A 12,890-nucleotide genomic window follows, 5' to 3' on the forward strand; every position below is an offset into this window, starting at 1 on the left:
CCAAACACCCTCCTTTGCGAACAGGCAAAACCTTTGTCAAGAAAACACGAACACCGTTAAAATCTATGGCACACTAACATGAATAATCAAAAGTGCTCATTTTAAAGGCTTATATGCAAGTTATTGCCATCAAAAATTTTGGGGGACCCGGGTCCTGCCCCAGGGGACATGCATCAACGCAAAGATTGGGTCTTAGATATGGTAACCCAGAAGCGACATCATAAAATCACTTCAGGTTTACTGGAACCTTAAAGGCACCAGTTTTAAAAAATCGAAAAAGTATTCAAAAATGCCGATCTTTTGAATGCTTTTAAGTGCAAAGGAGGGATTTGGGGTCTTATAGACCCAGATCCCTCCATAAAGAGTACCTGTCACGTGACTATTGCGGTGACTGGGATGTTTACATTCCTTGTGACAGCAATAAAAGTGATTAAAAAAAATTAAAGCAACTGTGTAAAAAAAAAAAAGTGTGTGTGTGTATATATATATATATATATATATATATATATATATATATATATATATAGGTGAATGTGTGTCGGTCCCAAACATACGCAAACCACGATCATCCCACACATGTGAGGTATCACCATAAACATCAGATCATGGGCAGTAATTCTAGCACTATATGGTAAAAGTTGGGACTTTAAATGAGGCTCATATAGATATGTGCCTCCATTCCTATTAAATGTTGAAAAGAAGAGCAATCCTCCTGATGTTTTTATCATGTACATTAAAGAGGAAGTAAACCCTGATGGGTTTACTTCCTCTTTCATTCCCTGCAAAGGTAAAGCATAATGGACTACTATGCATCGCATAGTAGTCCATTATGTGTCACTTACCTGACACAGGAGCCAGCGAAGTCACCGCTGTCCCCTGTAGTCCGCCGCATCCATCTTGCTGGTGGCGTCTCGCAGCTCCGCCGCTGTCATTCGGCGGAGCCGCGATGACGTCACTCCCGCGCATGCGCACGGGAGCCGACACGCGCGGCAGATCCATTGTTGGAAATGCCGCGCTCAGTGCGCCTGCGCGCCGCTGTCTACGGCGCATGCGCCGTAGACAGCGGTGCCTGTCTTCAGGCAAATATCTCCTAAACCGTATAGGTTTAGGAGATATTTCTTGGACCTACAGGTAAGCCTTAATCTAGGCTTACCTGTAGGTCAAAGTGGTTTGTAAGGGTTTACAACCACTTTAATGTTCTGCCTCAATTTTATTTGTATACTTTACCATGTTGTATGAACTGACCTGATGTATTGTTTCAAACATGTTCAGCGTGGTCATTAATTGTTGTTGGATAATTTAATAAAGATTGTCTTAAATATGTATATACTTTAGCATATGTATTGCATATGTGTTTCTACCATGGTTATGTTCACTACATCGACTGTTGGGTACACACCTCATTCAAAGTTCCAAACCTCTTCTTTTCTGTAATTCTAGCACTAGACCTCCTCTGTATAGTACATTTAAAGTGGTAACCTGTAAAGGCCTTTAAAGCATCACCCATGGATAGTAAAATCTAAGTTTGTTGCCGCTGTGCGGACGTGCGCAATTTTATCGCGTGACATGATATCTGTTTACTCAGCATGACATCATCTTTTATATTGTACCAACAATAGGGTTAAGTATTGTGTCTTTTTGCATTAAACTTTAAAAACTGCATTTGAAAAACCACTGCGCAAATACCGTGTGACATAAAAAAATTGCAAAACCCACCAATTCATTCCCAGGCCCTCAGCTTTAAAAAATATATCATGTTTTGGGGGGTTCTAACTAATTTTCTCGCAAAAAATAAATAAATTATTTTCACATGTAAACAAAAAGTGCCAGAAAATGCCTGGTCTTCAACTGGTTAAAAAAAAAGAGCCCAATGCTACATTTTGAAGCGAATGTAAATGAGCCCTTAGGCCGCGTACACACGCGGGGACTGTTCGGCCAACTTTGTCCGTCAAACAGTTTCGGCAAACAGTCCGCTCAAAATTAGCATGGACGGACATGGCCACACACGACGTACGAACAGTTTGCTGAAACCGTGCGCGATGACGTGAACGGCACGTACGACGGGACGAAAAATACGACGTCCTATACACTGCATTATAACTTTCGGCGTGTAAATCCTTTCTGAGCATGCGCGGAACTTAGTTTGTCGAACAAGCCTACACACGAGGGAACTGTTCGCTGAAACAAGGTTTCAGCGGACAGTTTTTTGGAAATTCCAAAAAACCTTGTTCAGCGGACTGTTCGCTGAAACTGTCCGCTGAACGCCCACACAGGGGCGGACTGTCCGCCGAAACACTGTTCAGCGGACAAAGTTGGCCGAACAGTCCCCGCGTGTGTACGCGGCCTTAGGGTTGGTGTGTTTTGTTGTTTACTTGTATTCTCTCCCTGTCAGAGCAGCAATATTAGATTAATATCAGGCTATAAGGCTCCCATGCAGGCCTGTCTTTTGCTTGAGCTTAGGACTGATATCTGATGTCCTGGCAGTTTGTTTTTTCATGTAAACCAGATGATAACTTTATTATATTTATTATATTCCAATTTTTAATTGTCTGTCATGAGGCCTGGGCTGAGGCAGGAGAAAGGATTGCTCTAGTGTTGAAACACAAGGAGGCTCAGACATTTTACTTCTGACAGGGAGAGAATAAAAGGAATCACCAGTCAACTAATTCCAGAGTGGATGGCACTATTATAACTTTTCAAGTGTAGTAGATCCTCATTATCCACATTATTACAATTGCCTACTGGTGACTGGTTCCCGTCAAGGATGTTAAATTGGTAAATTATTCAGAGGTAGCGACTGATTTTAGCAATTGTTTTCTAGGTACTGGGAAGACCTTGCTTGCCAAAGCAGTGGCCACAGAATGCAACACAACGTTTTTTAACATTTCTGCTTCTACCATTGTCAGCAAGTGGAGGGGAGACTCAGAGAAGCTTGTACGGGTAAGAACCAGCTCAGCATGGTACACTTGCATTCTGCAGCATGGCACCCACCACTAAAGTGCTAACCAAAAATATTTGTATGAATTGACCACCATGGTACCATTATGTTGACTCCCTTTTCTTGGCAGACCAATTTACAGCGTTTTGCAATAGAGCAGGGCGTGCGAAGGGGGGTGCATGTTTCAGAATGAAGAGCGGGGGAAGGGACTAGTAAATGTCATTTATTTGTGTTTACTATGCTTACTATGCTTCAGTTTGTAAATAAACAGGAAGCCGCTCAGCACAGAGTACTTCCCGTTCATTCACTGTTGAGCTGAGGCTGCAGAGAAAGACATGTGTGTTTGAGCTTTGAGATGCACACCCTAATGCAATAGTCTGCGCACACCTATGACTTTAGTAGTGCAAAATATACAGCCTCTAGGGAACATTTGACTACTTGTCGCCCACGCTATAGCTGAAAGCACGGGCCTTAATTGCCGAGAGGGCGCCCATGGACATCCTCCCATGCATGAGCTGCCTGCGGGTCACGTGCGGCGCACTCTGTGATCACTAAGTCTATGAGACTCTGCTGATCAAAGATCAGAGTAAGGGGCTGAACCCAACCCCTTACCATGTGATCAACTGTTAGCCAATAACAGCTGATCACATGATGTATACAGAAGATTGGTAATCGTTATTTTTTTTTCCCCTCACGCTGCCGTTGTGAGGGGAAAAAAAGAGGATCACCGGCTTCTGTCAGAGGGACATCGGTCACTCACACAGAGAGCCGCGGCTGCCTCATCATTGCCCACCAGTGCCCACAGTGCCACCTACCAGTGCCCACCAGTACTGCCTATCAGTGCCTCATCATCAGTGCCACCGATCAGTGATGTCTATCAGTGCCAACCATCAGTGTCGCCTCATCAGTGCTTATCAGCGCTGCCTCAGTGCTTATCAGTGCTGCCTCATCAGTGCCACCTATTAATGCCCATCAGTGCAGCCTCATCAGCGCACATTAATGACGAAAAAAAATTACCCGTTTTCTAAATTTTGTAACAAACTATGTTTTTTCTGTCTTTTTTTTCGTTTTTATTTTTGCAAAAAATAAAAAAACCAACAGTGATTAAATGCCACCAAAAGAAAGCTCTATTTTTGTAAAAAAAATAAAAAATAAATAAAAGATAAAAATGTAATTTGGGTACAGTGTTGTCTAACCGCACAATTGTCATTCACAGTGTGTCAGCACTGAAAGCTGAAAATTGGTCTGGGCAGGAGGGGGGGTGAAAGTGCCCGGTAGGCAAGTGGTTAAAAAAATAGTCATCAGCATCCCCACTTTACTTACCTGAGCCCTCACTCGATCCAGTGCTGTGCACGTTTTCAGCTCTTCTCTCCCCTCACTTCTGGGTCTCGCTGGCTTTGCTGGGGCACTGGGAGCGATTGGCTCCGAGTGCTGTCAATAAAAGACAGTGCAGGGGCGGGACCAAGTCAAGTTGTTTGTTTCAATGGATGCAGCAGTGGGGCTCCAGAGCGAGCACGCCTGAGTGCCCCCATGGGAAGCCGCTGGACAGAGTGAAAGGGTCAGGAGTGCCGGTGGGGGGCTGAGAAGAGGGGGTTTGCGGCCGCTCTGTGCTATTACATTGCACAGAGCAGGTAAGTATAGACATGTATGTTTGTTTTGTTTTTTAATTTCTAGCTTTACAATCGCTTTGAGCCTAAAGGTTTTTCTCACACAGGTTTTATTTGAATTGGCTCGCTACCATGCTCCCTCCACCATTTTCCTGGATGAGCTGGAGTCTGTGATGAGTCAGAGAGGTACAGGGCCGGGGTGAGTAGACATGCGTTTTTTTTGTCTTGTTGTTCTCTGTTCATCAACTTCTGATTACCTCTTTCCAGTCTAATTATTTGGATTTTTTAATTTCTCTTAGCATGGCTCTTCTGCAATAACGAGCTGCCTGATCACACTTTTTTTCTCTGTCAAATATATAAGGGTCACCCGTGCTCTTGAACCCCACTCAAAATTATAACTGCTTTAATAAACTTAAAGAGTAACTGAAGTCTGCTCACATAATTTGTAATAAAAAACAACAACATAAAAAACTTTGCCATTCTGAAGCTTCCCTCCAACCACTTTGCATATTATTTTATATATACTGTGATTCTGTACTTGCCAAATATGCTGCAGAAATCTCCCTCCACTGAGTCTGACTGCAGCGCCATTTTAACTGTGGGCAGCTGAAGCTGCTGCCTGTTCACTTCCTGGATTTACACAGAGGCACACCTCCAGCTCTGCAGCTCTCATTGGCCCTTGTATAACTCGCCCCCCTTCCTTCCTAGAAAACACTCAGGAGAGTGAGAGAGAGAGAGAGCTGTGCATGATGTCATAATCCTAGGCTTTTTCCCCAGACAAGAAACAGGAAGTGGGCTGTATAAGGGATTTACTGGCAGAAAAAAAATGTTTTACTATCCAAAGTTAAAACAACAAAGTCAGAGGATTTAATAGATGGAAAGTTGAAAAAAATTACTGAAGGTCCACTTTATTTAATAAAGTGGATAGAATTATATACAGCTGCGGTTTCTCAGCTACTGTACATACAATATACAGTGCTGTGTTCAAGCAACCCGCCTCTCCGCATCAGCCAATTAAAGAAAGTTTTGTATTTATTCATAGAGTATTGTACAAAGCTTCCTGTGAATGGCTGAGCTGTGCTTATCCCAACTAGATTTTTTTTCCCCGGAAGTGGAACAGGGAGTTCTCGTGCCACAACCATACCACAGCGCTGTACACTGCATGTAGCCGAGGCTATACACGGGTTATAAAGCGCACCCTGCAAACGCACCTGTTAAGTGCAATAAATAGATCGTTTGGGCTAGCTTGGCTTTAGGCTAGACTGAAGTCAGACCTCCTGATCTGGATATTTGTTCTAATTCAGAAACAAAAATTATATTCAACCCAACAGATCACCACATTCAACTCGGCAACTAGTATTTTCAGGAACAGAAGTTGACAATGGCAGTCTCCATATTTTATGTGTGCACAAGTTTCCTTTAATGAGAAGCGGTAGCTCATATCGTTTAGCAAATAACAAGCAAATACCTATTTTCTGCCATGGATATAAAATGCTTACGGGTGTTTGGTATCATCAGAGACTGCAGATTCTGTTGTTTTTCAGTCAAGCTAGACTTACGCAAGCCATAGATGATTAAATTTTCTTTTTTTCCACCATGGGTTGAAGGAAAGTAAAATTGCTTGATTCCTCATTGCGGTTTTTCACCTTAATGCATTCTATGCATTGAGGTGAAAAACCTCTTGTAGTGCACCAACTCCCCCCCCCCCCCCCGAGCCTCCCTTTTACTTACCTGAGCCCGATTGTTCCTGTGCCGGGGACGAGCACACCCGCTCCAGCCGGTGTCTCGGGTCCTGATTGGATAGATTGATAGTAGCGCAGCCATTGGCTCCCGCTGCTGTCAATCAAATCCAATGATGCGGGAGCTGTGGGGCGGAGCCGAGTCCTGCTGTCTGTGTTGACGTAGCAGCAGGAGACAAGAGCGTGCCCCAAGGCAGAGCTCTTTTCTTACAGGGCACTTGAGAAGAGGAGGGGCCAGGTGTGCCGCTGAGGGACCCAGAAGAGGAGGATCGAGGCCACTCTGTGCAGAACCAACTGCACAGAAGAGGTAAGTATGACATGTTTGTATAAAAAACAAAAACATTTACATATCCTTTAACTCAGCGATTGTTGATGGGGGAATTCCCCTTGCAGCACTGCTGTGTTCTGCCGGTGGGGAGCCTTCCCTACTGGCAGTTTACAATGATTGCTGTTAGCACCTATAGCCACCAGATGCTATAACATGTTAAAATCCAACAGGCTGGTTGATCAATGGATCGACTTGGGTACAACCATATACATGAAACATAAAAGTGATATAAAAGATAACCAATGAATTGAGAATGCCAATCAGCAGTGTTCAAACTCTAATGAAGATGATGAAAATAAGGGGTTCAGTTGAAACCAAACAACGGTCAGGTAGACCAACTAAAATTTCAGCCACAACTGCCAGGCAAATTGTTCAGGAAGCAAAGAAAAAACCACAAATAACTTCAGGTGAAATACAGGACTCTCTGAAAACATGTGGTGTGGCTGTTTTCAAGATGCACAATAAGGAGGCACTTGAAGAAAGATGGGCTGCATGGTCGAGTCGCCAGAAGAAAGCCATTACTACGCAAATGCCACAAAGTATCCCACTTACAATACGCCAAACAGCACAGAGACAAGACTCAAACCTTCTGGCACAAAGTCATTTAGAGTGATGAGACCAAAATTTTGCTTTTTGGCCACAACCATAAATGCTTCATTTGGAGAGGAGTCAACAAGACCTATGATGAAAGGTACGGAGGTGGATCGCTGATGTTTTGGGGATGTGTGAGCTACAAAGGCACAGGAAATTTGGTCAAAATTGATGGCAAGATGAATGCAGTATGTTATCAAAAAATACTGGAGGAACATTTGCATTCATCAGCCAGGAAGCTGCGCATGGGACCTGCTTGGACATTCCAACATGACAATGATCCAAAACACAAGGCCAAGTCGTCCTGTCATTGGCTACAGCAGAATAAAGTGAAGGTTCTGGAGTGGCCATCTCAGTCTCCTGACCTCAATATCATTGAGCCTCTCTGGGGAGATCTCAAATGTGCCGTTCATGTAAGACAACCCAAGAATTTACAGGAATTGGAGGCTTTTTACCAAGAGGAATGGGCAGCTTTACCATCTGAGAAGATAAAGAGCCTCGTCCACAAATACCACAAAAGACTTCAAAATGTCATTGATGTTAAAGGGGGCAATACACGGTATTAAGAACTGGGGTATGTAAACTTTTGATCAGGGTCATTTGGGTAGTTTCTGTTGCCATTATGATTTAAAAAGAGTAAACACAGTTGATTGATAATAACCAACCAGCCAAACACTAACCAACCATGAATGAAAGAAACGTTTTTGTTTTATCATTCATCTTCTCTGAAAAAAGGCCAATAATTCATAAATTCTGCCAGGGTATGTAAACTTATGAGCACAACTGTAACCATTGATTTCTCTGAGCACCAGTTTGCAGCACCTACGATATCTCACAAAAGTGAGTACACCCCTCACATTTTTGTAAGTATTTTATTATATCTTTTGACAATTTGCTACAATGTAAAGCAGCTTGTATAACAGTGTAAATTTGTTGTCCCCTCAAAATAACTCAAGTCATTAATGTCTAAACCGCTGGCAACAAAAGTGAGTACACCTCTAAGTGAAAATGTCCAAAATGGGCCCAAAGTTTCAATATTTTGTGTGGCCACCATTATTTTCCAGCACTGCCTTAACCCTTTTGGGCATGGAGCTCACCAGAACTTCACAGGTTGTCACTGGAGTCCTCTTCCACTCCTCCATGATGACATATCGGAGCTGGTGGATGTTAGAAATCTTGCACTCCTCCACCTCCCGTTTGAGGATGTCCTAGAGATGCTCAATAGGGTTTAGGTCTGGAGACATGCTTGGCCAGTCCATCACCTTTTTCCTCAGCTTCTTTAGCAAGGCAGTGGTCATCTTGGAGGTGTGATTGGGGTCCTTATCATGTTGGAATACTGCCCTGCAGCCCAGTCTCCAAAGGGAAGGGATCATGCTCTGCTTCAGTATGTCACAGTACATGTTGGCATTCATGGTTCCCTCAATGAACTGTAGCTCCCCAGTGCCAGCAGCACTCATGCAGCCCAAGACAATGACACTCCCAACACCATGCTTGACTGTAGGCAAGACACACTTGTCTATGTACTCCTCACCTGGTTTCCGCCACACACACTTGACACTATTTGAACCAAATAAGTTTATCTTGGTCTCATCAGAGCACAGGACAGTTCCAGTAATCTATGTCCTTAGTCTGCCTGTCTTTAGCAAACGGTTTGTGGGCTTTCTTGTGCATCATCTTTACAAGAGGCTTCCTTCTGAGATGACAACCATGCAGACCAATTTTGCAGTGTGCGACATATGTTCTAAGCACTGACAGGCTGACCCCCCCACCCCTTCAACCTCTGCAGCAATGCTGGCAGCACTCATATGTCTATTTCCTAAAGACAACCTCTGGATATGATGCTGAACACGTGCACTCAACTTCTTTGGTTGACCCTGGTGAGGCCTGTTCTGAGTGGAACCTGTCCTGTTAAACAGCTGTATGGTCTTGGCTTACGTTCTGCAGCTCAGTTTCAGGGTCTTGGCAATCTTCTTATGTTATATTGTCATTTCTTCAGTGTTGTCACATGAAAAGATATAATAAAATATTTATAAAAATGTGAGGGGTGTACTCACTTTTGTGAGATACTGTATGCTTGGTGATCCTGGAAGAGGAAACACACCCAAATTGTCGGTTGTATAGTCCCAAGTGGCATATAGGTGTGAGAGCTGAACTTGTTACTCTCCTTATATTGTACTATAGAAGGTATAGTATTTGTATGTATAAAAAATAAATAGTTTCAGGTTGTTCTGACACATCATATTTGCTCTTCCTACAAGCATGTGTTTTTCAACAAGCCTTTTTTTGAATTCTCACAGGGGTGAACACGAAGGCAGCCGCCGTATGAAGACCGAGTTACTGGTACAGATGGACGGCTTGTCTCGATCAGACGACCTCGTGTTTGTTTTAGCCGCTTCCAATCTGCCCTGGTAAGATCCGCGGACAATGTTGTGTGACTACATATCCGCAGTCCCTAAGCACAGATCTACAGAAAGGGTCTTAGTTTTGCTTAAAACATTTAAAGATTAATTGTGAGCTCTTCCTCCTCTCTTTAATGTGTTTTCTTTGTCGTCAGAATAAAAAAAATATACATATAATCTTTAATAAACTCAGATCTGCCATATGTCAGTATTTAAAAAGCTCCCTGTGACTTTGTAGGCAAGTTATTTACTATGCTCCCAGTAAGAAGGGTTTTAACTTTCAAGTGTAAAGTACTTAAAGCTGCGCAGAGTACGAGTGAATGGAACGGAGGGGCTGTATAATCTGATTTATATCTGTCTACATATGTGATGTCCCTTCTCTTACTGGTGGGATAAGAACTCCGCTGCACTATAACCTCGCTGATCTCTCCATAATCTTTATGTAACAAATACACTCAAAGCAGGCATCAGAAGCCACACAATGGGATCTTTTTGCTGAACCTAGTGTAAATGTTTAGTATTTTTACTGATTTTTAAAGTTGTGTTTTATTTTTATTTTTTGAGTACAGCATATCATTTTTAGTAATAATTTATGTTTCTGAGGGCATTGTTCTGGGGTTCCAGTATCAGAATACATTATTCTGTAGTCCAGAGTGTCAGGGGGCATTGTTCAATGGGGTTCAAAGTCCAGCATGCACTGTTCTGGGGTCGCAGGTATGAGTAGACATTGTTCTGAGGCCCCAAATATCAGCATGTACTGTTATGGGGTCTCAAGTATGAACAGGCATTGTTCTGAGGTCCAAGTATCAGCATGTATTTAAGTCAGAAATTTCAACCGCGCTCACAATTACAAAAATCTAAAAAAATATATCTAAAACCTATAACAGAATAATATGTATACACTATAACTAGTCAAAAGTTATAATACAAAAACCCAACTAAGTGAATAATAAAAATATACTCTATAACTCATACAATAATCAAGTGTACAAAAAAAAAAAAAAATATATATATATATATATAAAGTGCTCAAAAATTATATATAAGCAACAGTTCCTCATAAAGACGTAGTCATGAGCATACAGTGGTAAAGTGCACAGAATTTTTGTGAACAATCAGAAATATTATGAATAGAGTGCTCAAAAATTATATATAAGAAAACAGTTCTTCATCAAGATGTAATCGTGAGCATAACAGTCCAATAATCATAAGTGTTTCTTCTCAAGAAATCCTATGCGGGTGCAAGAGAGAGAATTTCCTTCACCAACACCATGCTGATAAATGGTAAAAATGCGCGCTTACCAAATCCCAGAATCAGAAAGGCATTTGATATCAGAAATCTTAGGGGTCATCACACAGGGCCATCACCTCGTTTTCACGTGGTTAGACCATTCATAAAAAGCAAGCAAAAACTCCCATAGCGTAAAACCATAAACCAAAATCTTTTATTCCATAATAAAAAACATACTCACAAACATAAAGGTCAAATCAACGTTAAGAAAAGCCGGCCGGCAAAGCCATAGCCCAAATGTCACGTGATTTGCGTCAAGCACGTCAAGACCAGGGTGGTGGATTGTTGAGAGATTTCTTTAGCGCAGTATTTTTTTCCCCAAATTTTATCAGCATGTACTGTTCTGGTGTCTCAGGAATCAGCATGATTGTCCTGGATATCCGAGTGTCATCGTGCATTCTTCTGGTGTCCCAAGTGTCACCATGCACTGTCCTAGGGTCTCAGGTGTCAGCATTGTTCTGAGGTCTCAAGTATCAGCAGGTGTTGTTTTGGGGTCCCCGAGTATCAGCAGGCATTATTCTATCTTCTACCTGAGTGCCTGTTTGTTAAACGAATGTTACTGAATTTCTCTCTTTACTGTGTGGTAGGTATGTGAAGGTATTAATGCTATTGTTAGGAATACAATGATATAAAAGGAAAATGTGTGTTTTCCTATTATATATTTTACCAGGGAGCTGGATTATGCTATGTTAAGGCGGCTGGAGAAAAGGATTCTGGTAGATCTGCCCAGTAAAGAGGCGCGGGAGGTCATGATCCGTCACTGGTTGCCTCCTGTGAGCAACACGGGAGGAGTTGAGCTGAGAACCGAGCTGCAGTACAGCACCCTGGGGGAGGTAAGAATATTCTGGACCCATGGACTTTATAAAGACTTTAAAGCTGACCTGTCATCAGTTCATAAGTTCTTGCATGCAAAGTAATATGCATGAATAACACTGCAAAATATGTAATGCCTCTCACAGAGATCACAGCTCTCCTCTTAACTATGCCTTCATCTTCTAATCTCGTTCAGAACCATCTTTGTTCAGGCATCATCTAGGGACACCATCTACTTTCTAGACTAAGGTGTTAAAGCGGAGTTCCACCTGAAAAAAAATAAAAGTCAACAGCTACAAATACTGCAGCTGCTGACTTTTAAAATAAGGATACTTACCTGTCCAGGGAGCCAGCGATGTCCTCACCCGAAGCTGTCCCTCGGCTCTCGGGTGGAGGCGCCAGCATCTTAAGTAAGGGAATCAGGAAGTGAAACCTTGCTGCTTCACAGCCTAGTTCCCTTCTGCACATGCACGATTCGCACTGCACGTTTTGACTGGTCCCTGCTGTCTTCTGGGACCTGTGTGTCTCCCAGAAGCTGCCAGCGGGGATGGAGGAGGGGGCGAACGTGGCGTAGATTGCCACGGATGCTGCAGCGATCTTTTGCTGGAAGTAGAAGCAAATACATGTATTAGACAGGTATCTTCTTTTTTTTGGATTCATACTTACCTAGGTGGCTGCAGCATCTGTCCCCCGGCACCTCTACACTGAGAACTGGGCGATCAAACGATTCTCACAGCTCCCCGAGCTGAGAGCTGCTAACTGTCAGTCACCGACTCTCTGCTCTTCCTCTTCCACTGGAGCGCTGGGCTGTAAAGGGGACTGGAGCGGGCCGGCTCAGGTTCTCAGTGGCTCGCTGAAAGCCTGAGCCGGGTGCCGGTCCAGGGATCTGGGCGAATCCCGACTCCATGGTTGTGCTGACGCCTGAGCTTTGGCTGTACTTCTCCTTTTAAACTCCTAGTGGAGTGAAACTTGTTAGAGGAGCAGTTGGATTTGCCAATTAAAGTTTACTCTGGGCTTTTAGGAGAGTGGCTTCTCTTTTTTTTGTTTGCTGGGACATGTGAATGGATCTGCCTGGACCCAGCACCCATCTGTTGGAGCAGGGGTAGGAGAGCCTTGAACGGAGTGATTGGGGCTGTCTGCAGTACAAAATGTAATGGGCAGGAACTGCTTTTGATAATACTATT

General features: G+C 43.1%; 1 protein-coding gene across 1 annotated transcript in view; it reads left to right on the plus strand.

The window, feature by feature from the left end:
- Window positions 1–12,890, plus strand: part of KATNAL2 (katanin catalytic subunit A1 like 2) — a 75,102-nt gene that overhangs the window by 53,064 nt on the left and 9,148 nt on the right. Inside the window, exons 11-14 of the mRNA XM_077463027.1 lie at window positions 2,822–2,940; window positions 4,653–4,744; window positions 9,501–9,611; window positions 11,564–11,726. Coding sequence (XP_077319153.1) covers window positions 2,822–2,940; window positions 4,653–4,744; window positions 9,501–9,611; window positions 11,564–11,726 — 485 coding nt within the window. The remainder of the gene's footprint in view (window positions 1–2,821; window positions 2,941–4,652; window positions 4,745–9,500; window positions 9,612–11,563; window positions 11,727–12,890) is intronic.

The sequence above is a fragment of the Lithobates pipiens genome, unplaced genomic scaffold, assembly GCF_037356315.1.
Source record: "Lithobates pipiens isolate NorthernLeopardFrog02 unplaced genomic scaffold, aLitPip1_a1.2 Scaffold_3, whole genome shotgun sequence".
NCBI lineage: Eukaryota > Metazoa > Chordata > Amphibia > Anura > Ranidae > Lithobates > Lithobates pipiens.